This window comes from Rhinopithecus roxellana, chromosome 14, assembly GCF_007565055.1.
Source record: "Rhinopithecus roxellana isolate Shanxi Qingling chromosome 14, ASM756505v1, whole genome shotgun sequence".
Lineage (NCBI taxonomy): Eukaryota > Metazoa > Chordata > Mammalia > Primates > Cercopithecidae > Rhinopithecus > Rhinopithecus roxellana.
In genome coordinates, this window is record NC_044562.1 from 10,651,374 (window position 1) to 10,670,657 (window position 19,284).

Genomic DNA, 19,284 nt, shown 5'->3' on the forward strand with positions numbered 1-19,284 from the left:
ATATTGCTTCTCTTTCGTCATTTCTGTTTTTCCTTTTAGAATTTCTATTAAATGTATGTTGCAGCTTTCAATTCATGTCAATTTCTGTATTTCTTACCTTTCACGTTTACTATGTCTTTTTTGTTTTTGTTTTTTGGAAACGAAATCTTGCTCTGTGGCCCGGGCAGGAGTGCAGTGTCATGATCCTGGCTCACTGCAACCTCCACCTCACAGGTTCAAGCAGTTCTCCTGCCTCAGCCTCTTGAGTAGCTGGGATTACAGGCGTGCACCACCACACCCAGCTAATTTTTGTATTTTTAATGGAGACGGGGTTTCACCATGTTGGCCAGGCTAGTCTCAAACTCCTGACCTCAAGTGATCCACCTGCTGGGATTACAGGTGTGAGCCACCACACCTGGCCCATGTTTACTGTGTCTTTATCTCTGTTACCTTCTTAGTGATTTCCCTAATTTTTGTTAGCGTCTTTTAATTCAGTTATGTTTGGTCTAGCTTGCTGTGTTTCTTTTTTTCAGTGTTTAATTTGATGACACCTCTCAGAATCTGCTGTTGTTTCACAGCCTCCTTTCCTGTTTTATTCTATCCCTCCTTTATATCTTTCAGCACATTTAATATACTTTAAATTTCTTTTTAGACTGTGTTATATCCTTTCTGTAAATACCTTAGCTGTAAATCCTTAGCTGTAAATACCCCTGTTTCTTGGGCTTGTTGGTTGTCTTAGCATCAGATATATGTGCTTTGTAATTTTTTGTTTGTGAGTTCAAATTGTCTTGTGTTAAGCAGATTTGTTTGTTTTCTTTCCTTCTTGCCATGCTGTTTCTGCCCTGTTAGTTTTGAAATTTCCTCAACCTTACTTTTTGAAATCCTCAGCTCTGAAGGTTTTATAGTAGGATCTTTCAGAGAAATTACCTTCAGTCCTTGAGCCCAAGATACAGTAGTCTGATCGTTGGTTGCACAGATATTTCTAATTCTTTCCTTCATTGCAGACAAAGGTTTTTTTTTTTTTTCTTTTATTTGAAACTTTAAAACTCTAAACTTGTAAATAGAACTTTTTCAGCCTCTGTTCCTGTCTAGAAAACCTAGTCCCCTGGTTTCAAGTAGTGCATCTGACTGTTGTTCACTGCCTCCTCACATGAGGTGTTTTGGGTTTCATGTTCCCCAGTGTTGGAATTTTGACCCTGGTTTCTGTTTTCACTCTCAGCCCTTCACGTGCCCCCTTGCTTGAGCCACACTTAATTACTAGGAGTTCATCACTTGCTTTTAGAAAGGGCTGAATATCCCACTTGACTTGTCTCTTAATTACTGTATTGATCTGTATAAAGTCAACTTTCCCCATTTCTAGCTCATCATTTATAGATATAAGAACCATCTTACTTGTAATCATTGAAACATACTTTAAATTACAAAAAGTCCACTTCTAATTTAACAATTTCCCCTTTACCCATTCTCAAAATATACAGTGGTGCAGTGGTGAATGGGGATGGGGAGTGTTTGTCTTTTTTTTTGTTCTTTTCTTTTTGATACAGGGTCTCACTCCTGTTGCCCAAGCTAGAGTGTAGTGGCACAATCTCGGCTCACTGCAGCCTCCACCTCCCGAGCTTAGGTGATTCTCCCATCTCAGCCTCCTGAGTAGCTGGGACTACAGGCATATGCCACCATGCCCAGCTAATTTTTTTGTTTTCAGTAGAGATGGCATTTTGCCATATTGCCTAGGGCTGGTCTCAAACTCCTGGACTCAACCAATCCTCCCACCTTGGCCTTCCAAAGTGCCTGGATTACAGGCATGAACCACTGTGCCTGGCCTGTTTGTTCTTTTAGTCTTTACTTTCTCCCCTTATTCTTGTGGTGCTCACATTGAGGGATGAAGAAGAAAGAAGAGGAAAGGGGGCGAAGACTTACTTGGTTGGTTCTTTGGTAATCCAGTGATGGCATATGTGCAAATGCTTGCTCTTTCGTGCTTCTCATTAGTGTGTTTTCTCAGAGGCCATCATAGAACCAGTCACTTCCCCAACATAGGCAATGTACTTCATATTTCACCTCTTCCAACACCCTTCTTCACTCCCCTCATTTCTGGCTCAGCTCCTGCCCACAAGTATCCTTTTACTATTTAGATCATCTGACCTTGGTACCTTTTGGAGTTTCATTGATTGAGCTTAAAGTTGGACTTAACACTTGGCCCAGGGGAAGTACCTGCATTCTTTTATTTCTCTCAACTTTTTATTTTAGAAAACTTCAGACCTGCAGAAAAGTTGAATGAATGGTGGGTGAATAGCCATATGCCCTTCCTGTAGATTCACCAACTTAATATTTTACCATATTTGCTCGCATTTGTTTCATTTCCTTGGCTGGCTAATGAGAATCCTAATGCAGGCATGACATTACTTCATTCCTATGTACTTTTGCATGAATCTCCAAAAATCAAAGATATGTTTATGTTATACTCTGAAAATTTAACATTGGTATAATACTGTTACCTAATATACAGTACCTATTAAGATTTTCCCAAACGTTTCAATACCTTTTATAGCTGTTTTTCCTCCTGACCCAGCATATAATAAAGATTTCAGTTCATTTTTCATGTTTCTTTAATCATGAGCAGTTCCGCCAGCCTTTTTTTTTTTTTTTAACTTTCACAACATTTGACTTTTTTTAAAGGAGTCTACACCAGTTCTTTTGTAGAATGCCTCTCAACTTAGATTTGTGTGATTATTTTTTCATGACGAGATTGAGGTTAAACCTTTTTACTAATGTTTTGTTAAGGTGATATTCACCAGAGTTCTCTGTGAAAGTACTTTTTCCTGTATAATCTGTGGAGTGTCATTTTAAGACCGAATGGATTTCTTACTCCCTAACAGTCTTTTTTACCCTGTAGTTTTAGCATTCATCGATAATTTTTGCCTGTATCCATTATTAACTTGATATTTGTAATATGGTGATGTTCTAATTCTGTCATTTCTTCTATAGATAGAAGTTGGTTTTCTTCTGTAAAGAGCAACTTTCCTCTTTTCTCCCACCTTCAAAAGAAATAATTTGTTGTCAGCATAGACTCACGGATTTTTTCATTGTGTTATTATCTATTTCTGTAATTACTCATTTTGATGTGCAACTTGTCCCAAACTCGTCCTCTAGGGAGTCTATACATTCTTGCCCTGCCAAACAGTGGAAATGCAGCTTGTCCAGCTGCCAGCCTGCCTTTTCCCTCCTTTGGTAAAGTTGGCCCCAGTCAACTTACTGAGTTTGGACCTCCCATTGCTAAGGGAGGCACTTAACTCATGGGAAATATATTTACATGTGCTCCCAAATGTGCAGATTCATATGTTGAATTTTCCTAAGAACACTCCTCTGCCACACACACCTGACATACGCCTGGTAGTTTCTGCGGCTCAGTAATCTCCCACCACAGAGTAAGATGCCTTTCTCCTCTTTCACAAGTTCTTTTAGAGCTTCCATTTACCTGATGCGATTTTACAATGCCCCATTCTCCTGGGGAAGGAAGGAGAAAAGTCACAGTTCCTTTTAGTCCTTTGAGTTCCCTCACAGAATGTCTTTTTGGGATTTTTTTGTCTTTTCTTTTATGGCCTGATGTGCTCTAAGGCTCTCTTTTAGTCCTGTGCAGATCTTTAGAATATAAGATGTATTGGTTTGCTGGGCCTACTGTTACAAGATACCACAAACTGAACTTTGCCTCAGTGAGATGCTAGAAGTCCAAGAGCAAGGCGTTGCTAGGGTTGCTTCTTTTGAGGACTCTGAGAAAGACTCTTCTGTGCCTCTGTCCTCGCTTCTGGTGGTTTGCTGGCTGTCTTTGGTGTTTCTTGGTTTGTAGATGCATCACCCTGATCTCTGCCGTCGTCTTCACATGGCATTCTCCCTGTGTGTATCTGTGTTCAAATTTCCCCATTTTATAAGGATATCAGTCATAGCTGCCTACCCTACTGTAGTATCATCTCATGCTAACTATAACTTAATATAGTAATATATATGCTATATTAACTTATACTAATATATATACAGAGAATTCCTCGTATGCTTTGGATAACTAGCCCCTTATCAGATACATGATTTGCAAAAATCTCCCCCCAATTTGTGGCATTTCATTTTCATAATGGTTCTTTGACACTGAAACATTTTTAGTTGTGATGAAGTTCATCTTATTTTTCTTTTATGGATACTTTTAGTGTCATATCTAAGAATACCCCACCCAAAGTCCAAAGATTTTTTTCTTCTATATTTTGTTCTAAAGTTTTACAGTTTTTACTCTTAACACTTAGGTCACTTACCCATTTTGATTTAATTTTTGTGTACAGTGTGAGGTAGGGCCTAAATTAATGTTTGCATATGGATATCTGGTTGTCCTAGTAGCATTTGTTAAAAAGTCTGTCTTTTCCCCTGATTCATGTTGTCAAAAAGGCTTATATTGTCACAAGTTCCCTATATTTCATAATATAGACTCTCAATTTTGTTGATTTACACGCCTGTCTTTGTGCCAGTATCAGCCTGTCTTGATTACTGTGGCTTTCTAGTAAGTTTTCAAATTCAGTAGTGTACATTCATTTTTGAAATTGTTTTCACTATTCTAGCTGCTTTGGCTTTCATAAATCCTAGGATTGGCTGGTCAATTCTACCAAAAAAAAGTCCTGCTGGGATTTTGATAGTGAATACATTGAATTTACACATCAGTTTGGGGAGAAGCCATCTTGAATATTAAGTGTTCCAAACTGTGAACATTAAAAGTCTTTATTTAGATCTCCTTTATAAATGATTTTCAGTGTACAAGTCATACATATCCTTTATTAAATTTATTCCTAAGTTTCTATCCCTTTTGATGTTACTGTGAATGAAATTGTCTTCATAACTTCAGTTTCCTATTACTTACTGTTCATGTATAGATACACAATTGGTTTTTCTTACATTGATCTTGTATTCTGCAACTTTGTGGAACTTATCTATTTAGGTTATTTATTTAACCTTACTTATTTAGGTTATTTTTCTCCCTTAGGTTTTCAGGTGGGAGGGCAAACCAGTCCCTATCACTCCATTTTGGCTGGGAGAAGACGTCTACTCAAAGGGTTGTGAGAGATGAATAAAACCAGTTGAGATAAAAACTTTTCCATGAATCTTTTTTCAACAAAGACCTTGTTAGTATAGTCCCTCAGTATCCATAGAGGATAGATTCCAGGACCTCCCTGAGATACCAAAATCCACAGACACCCAAGTGCCTTATATGAAATGGTGTCGTGTTTGCATGTAACATACATGCATCTTCCCATAAACTTTAAATCATCTCTAGATTACGTAGAAAACCTAATACAATATAAATGCTATGTAAATAAACTGTATTGTTTTTATATTTTTTAAATTTTCATTTTTGTTTTATTTTTGATTCATGGTTGCTTGAATTCACAGATGTGGAAGTTGCAGATACAGAGGGTGAGCAGTGTTTTAATTTTTTCGTGTTAAATATCTTGGTCTCAGTGAATTTTCTATTTCCATTGCAGCCTTCCTCTGAATATTGATTTGCTGAATAGCCCAGACTTATTGGAAACAGCGACTGGTGATGTAATTGGGGCATCTGACACTATGGAAACATCCCAAGCACCGAATGGCATTAATGTAGCCACCAGACTTCCTGGATTAGGGGAACCTGAAATTGAATATGAGAGTAAGTAAATGTTCCATAATACATCACTCACACCTTTTTATCTTCCTTTGATATAAGATATTTAAATTAGCTTCTCTAATAATATTTTTTATGCTAGTTGAACTTTTAAATTTAATTCAGAAGAGTTATGCCCTCTTGCCTGTTTGACTAAAGGGAACACTGAAATATTTAAGATAACATAATTGAGGTCATCAAACCTGTGTGTCATTTATAAGACATTAAACATTTAGGAGTCTTCATTTGCTTTTTTCTAGAGTGGAAACATTTTCTAGGGCATAGGATTGAATGAATGTTTGAACATCCCATTAGCTCTTAGAAAGTATTTTGTTATTAATGAGGATTATTATTGCCTAGGCCCACAAAAAGAAATACCACAGAAAGAATGGTGCTTTAACACACACACACACACACACACACACACATTTTTGAAGGTTAAAAGGAGACAGTAAATCTCTCATTGAAAATGTGTATATATTTGTGAGTTTAGTTTTATATGAAAGCATAACTTGTTTATAAACAGCAGTTTCCTGTTGAATCTCACTGTAATGCATGTTCATTTTAAAGCAGCTTGTATTTATTTGACTCTTGACAATTTGATTTCTATTGGAGGCTGAAATTAGCCACCAGCATTAAACAACTCAGAAAATTGCCCTAGGTATGCTGCTGTCTCTGAGACTATAGAATACAGCAATAGCATTTAGTAATTTAGCAATAAATGTTAGTGAAAAGTCACACAGTGCTTCTGGTTAATAGAACATGTTGAAGTATTACTAATAAGTGGTGCTAAAAATTTATTTCCTAAGAAATCACTACAAACAAATATTCTGGTACATCATGGTTTTTTATTGACATTTAACATGTTTAAATTTTGCTTGTTAGTCTCAGGTCAGAGAAATAATAATTTAACTTATTACATTGGTAATTTCAAAGTAATTTGATTTTTTAAGGTAGTAGTCTGTTATTAGATTAAGAAAATATCCCCCATTACTATTTCTCATGTACTTTCTCTGTAGTAACTTATTTTGAATTGTCCAGTTTTGACAGCCTTTCCCTGGACTCCACTTCTTGTTAGCAATGCTTGCTCTTATTCTCACTTATATGTGGGAGCTACACAGGGACATAAAGATGGGAACAGTAGACACTGGGGATTCCTAAAGGAGGGATGGAGTGGGAAAGGGCTGAAAAACTTCCTATTGGGTGCTGTGTTCACTATCTGGGAGATGAGATCAGTAGAAGCCCAAACCATGGCACCACGTAATATACCCTTGTAACAAACCTGTACATGTACTCCCTGAATCTAAAATTAAAATTAGGCTGGATGTGGTGGCCCGCGCCTGCAGTCCCAGCTACTCGGGAGGCTGAGGCATGAGAATCGCTTGAACCTGGGAGGCAGAGGTTGCAGTGAGCTGAGATTATGCCACTGAGCTCCAGCCTGGACCACAGAACAAGACTCTTGTCTCAAAAGAAAAAAGAAAAAAAAAAAAAAAAAGAAAAGAAAAAATTAAGTTAAATTAAAATTAAAAAAAGAAATTTGCTTTTTGTTTCTAGAAAGAATTGAGACATGGCATAGCAAACCCAGCAGGATTTAGATTCAGCCAGAACCATGACTATCTTAAGGCAGAGTATTTCCAGGGTTAAAAATAAAAATAGTCTCCTTTAAAGAGATGGCAGTATTGATTTTATTTACATTCCATTTGATATCCATTACACGAATTCACAAAGTTTAATTTTTCCAGTGCTGTAATAGTGTTGTATTAGTATCACTTATTGAGTACATACTTTTTGCAAAATATGTTAGCTTAGAATTTACATGGTAAAATGAACTAGGGATGCTTAGAAAAGATCAAATGAAATATAACACTCCAAATATTTGGAAATCTGATATATCAAAGAATTAGTTTTATGGCACTTTATTGGTGAACCTTGGATGAGCAATTTGCAAGTATGGGGAAGCAGATTGTACATCAGTTAGGGGAAGTTTTTAAACTGTTTATGCTGTATAATAGAAATAGGTTCCTGGCCAAGCGCAGTGGCTCGCGCCTGTAATCCCAGGACTTTGGGAGGCCGAGGCAGGTGGATCACCTGAGGTCAGGAGTTCGAGACCAGCCTGGCCAACATGGCGAAATCCAGTCTTTACTAAAAGTACAAAAATTAGCCAGGCATGGTGGCGGGCGCCTGTAATCCCAGCTACTTAGGAGGCTGAGGCAGGAGAATCACTTGAACCCTCTCGAGAGGCGGAGATTGCAGTGAGCCGAGATCGTACCACTGCATTCCAGCCTGGGCAAGAGTGAGACTCCATCTCAAAAAAAAAATAATAATAATTAAAAAAAAAAAAGGTTCCTAAGAGTTAGTGAGCACCTCATTACAGAAAGTATTAAAGCAGAGCTTGAATGTTGTCAAGGTTGTGGCGGAGGAAATTCTTGCATAGTGTGGGGGTTTCATTCATGTGACCTACTCCATTCAGACTTATAACATTTGCTCAAAATCAATCAGTGAGAATAATTAGAACATTTTATGTTAAGAATTTAAGTTCATCAATTTTGATATCCAATTGTGTATTTTATTTTGGTTGTAATGTCAAAATCCTGATTCACATAGGGAAATAGTTACAAATGGTAAGTAAAATAGCTTGTGCTGCATGGCAGGATGTTCGTGGGACAAAAAAAATTTAGCAGAAAAAGGTTTAACAACAACAAAAAGAGTATTCAGGATGAAGTAATTTGAAGCATAAGAAAACCAGGAGATAGCAATTAAGTAAATAGATAGGTAATGAAGTAATGAGAAGTAATAAATAAAGAATAAAGTAATAAATAAATGAATAAAGAAGTAAATGAGAAGACCAGTGTTGAATTACTGGTTCTCAGCTTTGGTTGTACTTAAAATCACCTGGAGAGTTTTAAAAACTACCAGTTCCTACCTCAAAAGATTTTGTTATAATTATTCTTGGGTGAGCGCTGAGAATGAGAGTTTCTTGAAAGCTCTCCAGCTGATTTTTTTTTTTTTCCATTTTTAGAGACGGAGTCTCACTCTGTCGCCCAGGCTGGAGTGCAGTGGCACGATCTCAGCTCACTGCAAGCTCCGCCTCGCAGGTTCACGCCATTCTCCTGCCTCAGCCTCCCGAGTAGCTGGGACTACGGGCACCCGCCACCATGCCTGGCTAGTTTTTTGTATTTTTAGTAGAGATGGGGTTTCACTGTGTGAGCCGGGATGGGATGGTCTCGATCTCTTGACCCACCTCGGCCTCCCAAAGTGCTGGGATTACAGACGTGAGCCACTGCGCCCTGCCTCCAGCTGATTCTTAATGTGTAGCCAGGGCCTCTACTCAGTTAACTGATGGCCACTTTTAGAAGATCCCTTTGACCCAGAGGATATGATTTCAAAGTTTTCTCCTCTTTTCTTCTGATTATATAGAAATTATTAGGCATTCAACATTTTTTGTCAAGTGACAGTGTAAAATTTTATGCTCACGTCAAATTAATCTCTGCAAAATAAGATTATTTCAGGATAGTTAGTCTTCATTTAAAGATGAATTGTGTCTAATGTATTATCTTTTCAGTGGTTAGAGGACTTTGTAATGTATTTTGCCACTAGGAAGAACATTATGAAGACAAAATGCTTGTCTTACGTCACACCTGATGGTACCAATATATAATATGTTGAATCAGTGAATGAATAAATATATATTCTTCATCACTTTGTTCCACATAAATTTAGTTTTAGGCAGTCAGGGTCAGTGAACAAAGATGGCAAAGTGTTGAGGTTAGACACGAGCCTGGGTTGTAGTTATGAACGAAAAGGATCATGTCACAAGTGTTCTGTGCCTTTTGAGTCTCTTGGCTAGGTAAACCTTAACCACACATGCTATGGAGATTTCACGTCTACTTGCTTTTTAGGAGTGCTGCAGATTTAGGGTGGTGTTTCTACTTAGGATTAACTCTTATTCAGATTAATGGACAGGTAACTGGTTATGGAAAGAAAATACATTTATTTTGTGTTTATCTGGATTATTACTTTTAGTTGATGATAACTGATGTTGAGAAACTAAAACAAAACAAAACCATACTCTCACACAGCTAGCTGTGACAGCCTGGCAGACGGAGGGATTATTTTGCCTTTTTTTCCCCCCAGCATTAAAAGACGCCTCAGAGAAGCTCAAACAGCTTGAGATGGAGAACAGTCCTTTGCTGTCCCCTCGATCCAACATCGATGTTAACATAAACAGCCAGGTATTCAAATTTCCCCTGCGTATACCTGTTACATATCTCCAGAGCTCCCAGAAATCTTTTCTTTCCAAAGACAGTACTTTTTTCTTTGGCTGGGAAATCTGTCTGTGCTGATTTCTTATAAACCTGTTTTCTCATTTTAAAGGATGAAATCTGTAGATGTTCAGGAGGGAAGGGGGAAACTTGCGTGGCAACATGAATTGTAAGGTGATTGCATGATTTAAAAAAAAAACCACAGTCAAGATGACTGTTAAACCTTTTATTTTGATTCACCCATTCTAGGTGAAGGACTTGCTGAAGCCTTTGGAAATTACAGAAGGATTTGTTTTAAAGAGAGCTCCTCTGTGGTATAAACAAGAAAGAATAGAATTTCCGATGCTTTAACTTCATCTGTCATTCCTTTATCTCCCCTGTCCCCTTTAAATTTTTTTTGTTGTGGGGTGGGGAATACATACTAATTACACCAGTCAAGCTTCAATTTATAGTTTGACTATGATTTTCTTATTTCTGTGTTAAATAACTTACAGGAAGAGCTAAAATAAATCAAATGAGATGGAAATTTTATAATTAATCATATCAGCTACCAGATGGCCCCACTAAATGGAAGAGTTGATTTTAGGTAATGATCTAGAAATGCCCTTTTTTTTTCTCTACATATAGACAACTGATAACATGGCCAAGATGAATTTTGTTTTTGTTTTAAAGAGGAAGGGAGAATGGCTGAATCACAGTGTTCTTCCATCCTTGGATAACTAACTGGAATTTCTTTTTTTTTTTTTAATTATACTTTAAGTTCTATGGTACATGTGCACAACGTGCAGGTTTGTTACATATGTATACATGTGCCATGTTGGTGTGCTGCACCCATTAACCCATCAGCACCCATCAACTTGTCATTCACATCAGGTATAACTCCCAATGCCATCCCTCCCCCTTTCCCCCTCCCCACAATAGGCCCCGGTGTGTGATGTTCCCCTTCCCGTGTCCAAGTGATCTCATTGTTCAATTCCCACCTATGAGTGAGAACATGCGGTGTTTGGTTTTCTGTTCTTGCAATAGTTTGCTGAGAATGATGGTTTCCAGCTGCATCCATGTCCCTACAAAGGACACAAATTCATCCTTTTTTATGGCTGCATAGTATTCCATGGTGTATATGTGCCACTTTTTCTTAATCCAGTCTGTCACAGATGGACATTTGGGTTGATTGCAAGTCTTTGCTATTGTGAATAGTGCTGCAATAAACATACATGTGCATGTGTCTTTATAGCAGCATGATTTATAATCCTTTGGGTATATACCCAGTAATGGGATGGCTGGGTCATATGGTATTTCTAGTTCTAGATCCTTGAGGAATTGCCATACTGTTTTCCATAATGGTTGAACTAGTTTACAATCCCACCAACAGTGTAAAAGTGTTCCTATTTCTCCACATCCTCTCCAGCACCTGTTGTTTCGACTTTTTAATGATTGCCATTCTAACTGGTGTGAGATGGTATCTCATTGTGGTTTTGATTTGCATTTCTCTGATGGTGAGTGGTGATGAGCATTTTTTCATGTGTCTGTTGGCTGTATGAATGTCTTCTTTTGAGAAATGTCTGTTCATATCCTTTGCCCACTTTTTGATGGGGTTGTTTTTTTCTTGTAAATTTGTTTGAGTTGTTTGTAGGTTCTGGATATTAGCCCTTTGTCAGATGGGTAGATTGCAAAAATTTTCTCCCATTCTGTAGGTTGCCTGTTCACTCTGATGGTAGTTTCTTTTGCTGTGCAGAAGCTCTTTAGTTTAATTAGATCCCATTTGTCAATTTTGGCTTTTGTTGCCATTGCTTTTGGTGTTTTAGACATGAAGTCCTTGCCCATGCCTATGTCCTGAATGCTATTACCTAGGTTTTCTTCTAGGGTTTTTATGGTATTAGGTCTAACATTTAAGTCTCTAATCCATCTTGAATTAATTTTCGTGTAAGGAGTAAGGAAAGGATCCAGTTTCAGCTTTCTACTTATGGCTAGCCAGTTTTCCCAGCACCATTTATTAAATAGGGAATCCTTTCCCCGTTTCTTGTTTTTATCAGGGTTGTCAAAGATCAGATGGCTGTAGATGTGTAGTATTATTTCTGAGGGCTCTGTTCTGTTCCATTGGTCTGTATCTCTGTTTTGTTACCAGTACCGTTCTGTTTTGGTTACTGTAGCCTTGTAGTATAGTTTGAAGTCAGGTAGCATGATGCCTCCAGCTTTGTTCTTTTGACTTAGGATCGTCTTAGCAATGCAGTCTCTTTTTTGGTTCCATATGAACTTTAAAGCAGTTTTTTCCAATTCTGTAAAGAAGGTCATTGGTAGCTTGATGGGGATGGCATTGAATCTATAAATTACCTTGGGCAGTATGGCCATTTTCACAATATTGATTCTTCGTATCCATGAGCATGGAATGTTCTTCCATTTGTTTGTGTCCTCTTTGATTTCACTGAGCAGTGGTTTGTAGTTCTCCTTGAAGAGGTCCTTTACATCCCTTGTAAGTTGGATTCCTAGGTATTTTATTCTCTTTGAAGCTGTTGTGAATGGAAGTTCATTCCTGATTTGGCTCTCTGTCTGTTACTGGTGTATAAGAATGCTTGTGATTTTTGCACATTAATTTTGTATCCTGAGACTTTGCTGAAGTTGCTTATCAGCTTAAGGAGATTTTGGGCTGAGACAATGGGGTTTTCTAAATATACAATCATGTCATTTGCAAACAGGGACAATTTGACTTCTTCTTTTCCTAACTGGATACCCTTTATTTCTTTCTCTTGCCTGATTGCCCTAGCCAGAACTTCCAACACTATGTTGAATAGGAGTGGTGAGAGAGGGCATTCCTGTCTTATGCCAGTTTTCAAAGGGAATTTTTCCAGTTTTTGCCCATTCAGTATGATATTGGCTGTGGGTTTGTCATAAATAGCTCTTACTATTTTGAGATATGTTCCATCAATACCGAATTTATTGAGAGTTTTTAGCATGAAGGGCTGTTGAATTTTGTCAAAGGTCTTTTCTGCATCTATTGAGATAATCATGTGGTTTTTGTCTTTGGTTCTGTTTATATGCTGGATTACGTTTATTGATTTGTGTATGTTGAACCAGCCTTGCATCCCAGGGATGAAGCCCACTTGATCGTGGTGGATAAGCTTTTTGATGTGTTGCTGGATTCGGTTTCCCAGTATTTTATTGAGGATTTTTGCATCGATGTTCATCAGGGATATTGGTTTAAAATTTTCTTTTTTTTTGTGGTGTCTCTGCCAGGCTTTGATATCAGGATGATGTTGGCCTCATAAAATGAGTTAGGGAGGATTTCCTCTTTTTCTGTTGATTGGAATAGTTTCAGAAGGAATGGTACCCAGCTCCTCCTTACACCTCTGATAGAATTCGGCTGTGAATCCGTCTGGTCCTGGACTTTTTTTGGTTGGTAGGCTATTAATTATTGCCTCAATTTCAGAGCCTGCTATTGGTCTATTCAGGGATTTAACTTCTTCCTGGTTTATTCTTGGGAGAGTGTAAGTGTCCAGGAAATTATCCATTTCTTCTAGGTTTTCTAGTTTATTTGCATAGAGGTGTTTATAGTATTCTCTGATGGTAGTTTGTATTTCTGTGGGGTCGGTGGTGATATCCCCTTTATCATTTTTTATTGCGTCTATTTGATCCTTCTCTCTTTTCTTTATTAGTCTTGCTAGCGGTCTATCAATTTTGTTGATCTTTTCAAAAAACCAGCTCCTGGATTCATTGATTTTTTTGGAGGGTTTTTTGTGTCTCTATCTCCTTCAGTTCTGCTCTGATCTTAGTTATTTCTTGCCTTCTGCTAGCTTTTGAATGTGTTTGCTCTTGCTTCTCTAGTTCTTTTAATTGTGATGTTAGGGTGTCAGTTTTAGATCTTTCCAGCTTTCTCTTGTGGGCATTTAGTGCTATAAATTTCCCTCTACATACTGCTTTAAATGTGTCCCAGAGATTCTGGTATGTTGTATCTTTGTTCTCATTGGTTTCAAAGAACATCTTTATTTCTGCCTTCATTTCATTATGTACCCAGTAGTCATTCCGGAGCAGGTTGTTCAGTTTTCATGTATTAGAGTGGTTTTGATTGAGTTTCTTAGTCCTGAATTCTAGTTTGATTGCACTGTGGTCTGAGAGACAGTTTGTTATGATTTCTGTTCTTGTACATTTTCTGAGGAGTGCTTCACTTCCAATTATGTGGTCAATTTTGGAATAAATGCGATGTGGTGCTGAGAAGAATATATATTCCATTGATTTGGGGTGGAGACTTCTGTAGACGTCTATTAGGTCTGCTTGGTGCAGAGTTGAGTTCAATTCCTGGATATCCTTGTTAACTTTCTGTCTCATTGATTTGTCTAATGTTGACAGTGGGGTGTTGAACTCTCCCATTATTATTGTATGGGAATCTAAGTCTCTTTGTAAGTCTCTAAGGACTTGCTTTATGAATCTGGGTGCTCCTGTATTGGGTGCATTTATATTTAGGATAGTTAGCTCTTCCTGATGAATTGATCCCTTTACCATTATGTAATGGCCTTCTTTGTCTCTTTTGATCTTTGATGGTTTAAAGTCTGTTTTATCAGAGACTAGGATTGCAACCCCTGCTTTTTTTTGTTTTCCATTTGCTTGGTAGATCTTCCTCCATCCCTTTATTTTGAGCCTGTGTCTCTGCATGTGAGATGGGTCTCCTGAATACAGCAAACTCTGATGGGTCTTGACTCTTTATCCAATTTGCCAGTCTGTGTCTTTTAATTGGACCATTTAGTCCATTTACATTGAAGGTTAATATTCTTATGTGTGAACTTGATCCTGTCATTGTGCTATTAGCTGGTTATTTTGCTCGTTAGTTGATGCAATTTCTTCCTAGCCTCGATGGTCTTTACATTTTGGCATGTTTTTGCAATGGCTGATACCGGTTGTTCCTTTCCATGTTTAGTGCTTCCTTCAGGGTTTCTTGTAGGGCAGGCCTGGTGGTGACAATATCTCTAAGCATTTGCATGTCTGTAAAGGATTTTATTTCTCCTTCACTTATGAAACTTAGGCTGGATATGAAATTCTGGGTTTAAATTTCTTTTCTTTAAGAATGTTGAATATTGGCCCCCACTCTCTTCTGGCTTGTAGAGTTTCTGCCCAGAGATCTGCTGTTAGTCTGATGGGCTTCCCGTTGTGTGTAACCCGACCTTTCTCTCTGGCTGCCCTTAACATTTTTTCCTTCATTTCAGCTTTGGTGAATCTGACAATTATGTGTCTTGGAGTTGCTGTTCTCGAGGAGTATCTTTGTGGCGTTCTCTGTATTTCCTGAATTTGAATGTTGGCCTGCCCTACTAGGTTGGGGAAGTTCTCCTGGATGATATCCTGAAGAGTGTTTTCCAACTTGGTTCCATTTTCCCCGTCACTTTCAGGCACCCCAATCAGATGTAGATTTGGTCTTTTCACATAATCCCATATTTCTTGGAAGATTTGTTCTTTTTCCTTTTTCTCTAGACTTCTCTTCTCACTTCATTTCGTTCGATCTCCAATCAATCATTGATACTTTTTCTTCCAGTTGATCGAGTTGGTTACTGAAGCTTGTGCATTTGTCACGTAATTCTTGTGTTATGGTTTTTATCTCTATCAGTTTGTTTATGGCCTTCTCTGCATTGATTATTCTACTTATCCATTCTTCCATTCTTTTTTCAAGATTTTTAGTTTCTTTGCACTGGGTACATAATTCCTCCTTTAGCTCTGAGAGGTTTGATCGACCGAAGCCTTCTTCTGTCAACTCATCAAAGTCATTCTTTGTCCAGCTTTGATCTGTTGTTGGTGAGGAGCTGCGTTCCTTTGGAGGGGGAGATGCACTCTGATTTTTTGAATTTCCAGCTTTTCTGCCCTGCTTTTTCCCCATCTTTGTGGTTTTATCTGCCTTTAGTCTTTGATGATGGTGATGTACTGATGGGGTTTTGGCGTGGGTGTCCTTTCCGTTTGTTAGTTTTCCTTCTAACAGTCAGGACCCTCAGCTGCAGGTCTGTTGAGTTTGCTAGAGGTCCACTCCAGACCCTGTTTGCCTGGGTATCAGCAGCGGAGGCTGCACAAGATAGAATATTGCTGAACAGCGAGTGTTGCTGTCTGATTTTTGCTCTGGAAACTTCATTTCAGAGATGTGCCCAGCCATGTGAGGTGTGAGGTGTTGGTCTGCACCTAGTAGGGTATATCTCCCAGTTAGGTTACTCAAGGGTCAGGGGCGCACTTGAACATGCAGTCTGTCCGTTCTCAGATCTCAACCTCCATACTGGGAGACACACTGCTCTCTTCAAAGCTGTCAGACAGGATCATTTACCACTAACTGGAATTTCTTTAGAGACCAGTATAGAGTAGAAAGTGATTTTCTTCTGTCTTGCATTGTCATTATTAAAACTGTCTTTCTGGATCCAAGCCCTTTCTTCCCCCCTTTCTTTCTTATATACTTTTTCTTAGAAACAGCTGTTAGAAGGTGATTCAGTTTCAGAAAAGCTTTCCATTTTCTTGACTTTTCAGTATTCTATCCCACTTGTCTGTTTGCTTTCATGGTGTCAGTTTTTAAATATGTCTCTGTAATGTAGGGGAATGCAGGGCCAGAGATGGAAGGATAAATAGAAAACTTTAGATAAAAGCTGTAGTTGATTAGTAACTAGTGGAAATTTAGTGGAAGACTGCAATGACCCTAAAGAATGAAGTCTGGTAAAACTTGGGGGTAGGGAGGAGTGGGGGGCGGGGATTGTTGACTGTGCTTGGAGTTCATGGAAATCTGTTGAACAGCTACTTGTTTCTTTTGTAAAATGTCTTGCGAATCTTGCTATAATGTAACTGATCCTCTGAGGCAGAGTGTCTACTGCATTAGTTTTGAAGCCTTGAAAAGATGAGGAGGAGTGTGGGTTCAGGATAGGAGAGTAAAGGAGCACTTTAGGTGAAGGACAGTGTGCCATCAAGGAACATTTGGGGGATCACATAGCTAGGAAGAGTAACAATATTCAGTGAGGGTTTACTCTATGCCAGACAAGAATAGAAGGAAGGAGGGAGATGGAGCAAGGTGGGCAAATATAACCCTCCAGTGATCATCCCCACTGCAGGAACACCAAATTAAATAGCTCTCCATACAAGAAAGCACCTTCATAAGAACCAGAAATCAGGTGAACCATCATAGTACCTGGTTTTAACATTATACCAAGGAAAGAGGCACTGAAGAGGGTAGGAAAGACAGTCTTGAATTGCTGATGCCACCCCTCCCCTATGGAGGAGGGTGGCACTGAGAGAGAATCTGTGCTTGGGGAAGGGAGAGCACAGTGACTATGGCACTTTGTATTGGAACTCAATGTTGGTCTGTCAGAATGGAAGGCAACGCAGGGCAGAATTTCGCTGGTGCCAACAGAGGCTGCATTTAGAACAATCCTAGCCAGAGAAGAATCATCCATCCCAGCGATTGGATCCCGAGTTCCAGCTAGCCCACCGCTGTGGGCAGAAGTGCTGTAAGGTCCTAAATAAATTGAAAGATAGTCTAGGCCACAAGGACTACAGTTGCTAGGCACATCCTGGTATTGTGCTGGGCTCAGAGCCAGTGGACTTGGGGTACACTTGACCTAGAAAGATACTAGCTGGAGGAGCCAAAGGAATGCTTGCATCACCCTCTCCCAGTCTCAGGCAGTGCAGTTTACTTCTTCCATTTAAGGAAAGGTGAGGGAAGAGTAAAGAAGACTTTGTCTTGTAGCTTGGATACCAGTGTAGCCACAATAAAATAAAGCACCAAGCAGAGTCCTAAAGCCTCCATTTCAGGCCCTACCTCCCAATTACATTTCTAGACATACCATGGGCTGGAAGGGAACCTGCTATCTTGAGGGAAGGGACCCAGTCCTGGCAGAATCTGTCACCTGCTGACAAAAGAAACCCTTGGGTCAGTGGTTTCCAGGCAGTACTTGCCACAGGCATTGGGCAAGACCTGGTACCATGATGGCTTCAGATGTGACCCAGGGCATTTTCAGCTGTGGTGGCCATGGGGAGAGACACCTTCTGCTTGACGAAAGGAGAGGGAAGAATCAAAAGAACTTTGTCTTGCAACTTGGGTAACAGCTCAGTCATGGTAAAATAAAGTACTAAGTAGATTCCTACAGTTCCCAACTCCAGGCCATAGCTCCTTAGACAGCATTTCTGAACCAGCCCTGAGCTGGAAGGGAACCTGCAGTCCCAAAGAGAAGGGCACAAGTCTGGCTAGATTCACCACTTGCTGACGAAAGAAACTGGGCCTTGAATAACCGTCAGTGTTGGCCAGGCAGTAGTCACCACGTACCTTGGGTGAGACCCAGTAGTGTACTGGCTTCGGGTCTGACTCAGCACAGTGTTAATGGGTAGCTACGGGGGTGCCTGTGTCATTTCTCCCCCAACTCCATGCAGCTCACTGAGAAGAGAGAGACTGTATGGGAGAAAGTGAGGGAAGAGAACAAGAGACTCTGCCAGGTAATCCAGGGAATTCTCCCGGATCTTACCCAAGACCACCAAGGCTGTATCTCAACAAGTCTGCAAGAAGTCACAGGCTTACTGGGCATGGGGTTCCCCCTAATGCAGATATGGCTGAAGTGTCCAAAAACTTATATCACAATATTCAATTCCCTTTGAATAACTAGAATGCCTTCTCAAGACAGATGGGTACAAAAAGCCCAGGCTGCAGAGATTATAATAAATATCCAACTCTTTAATGCCCAGACATCAACAAGCATCCAAGATCATCCAGGAAAACATGACCTCACCAAACAAACTAAATAAGGCACCAGTGACCAGTCCCAGATTGACAGAGAGAGAGATGTGACCTTTCAGGCAAATAATTCAAATAGCTGTTTTGAGGAAACTCAGTGAAATTCAAGATAACACAGAAAAGGAATGCAGAATCCTATCAGATACATTTAACAAAGAGATTGAAATAATTTTTAAAAATCAGCAGGAATCCTAGAGCTGAAAAATTCAATTGATGTAGTGAAGAATGCATCAGAGTCTCTCAGCCACAGAATTGATCAAGCAGAAGAAAGAATTAGTGAGCGTGAAGACAGGCTGTTTGAAAATACAGTCAGAGGAGACAAAATAAGAAAAAAATGAAGCATTCCTAGAAAATCTAGAATATATTTTCAGAAGGACAAATCGAAGAGTTATTGACCTTAAAGAGGAGGTAAAGAGATGTGATAGAAAGTTTATTCAAAGGGATAATAACAGAGAACTTCCCAAACCTAGAGAAAGATACCAATATTCAAGTACAAGGAGGATATAGAACGTCAAGCAGACGTAACCCAAATAGGACCACCTCAAGATATTGGATAATCAAACTCCCAAATGTCAATGTTAAATAAAGGATCCTAAAAACAGCAAAATAAAAGAAACAAAGAACATACAAGGATGCTTCAGTAC

The 19,284-nt window shown here is 39.0% G+C and overlaps 1 protein-coding gene across 1 annotated transcript in view; it reads left to right on the forward strand.

The window, feature by feature from the left end:
* The window catches only part of EPB41L5 (erythrocyte membrane protein band 4.1 like 5), a 174,884-nt gene that overhangs the window by 109,495 nt on the left and 46,105 nt on the right, over window positions 1-19,284 (forward strand). The window contains exons 17-18 of the mRNA XM_030916732.1: window positions 5,493-5,656; window positions 9,785-9,882. Of these exons, the coding sequence (XP_030772592.1) occupies window positions 5,493-5,656; window positions 9,785-9,882 (262 nt within the window). The remainder of the gene's footprint in view (window positions 1-5,492; window positions 5,657-9,784; window positions 9,883-19,284) is intronic.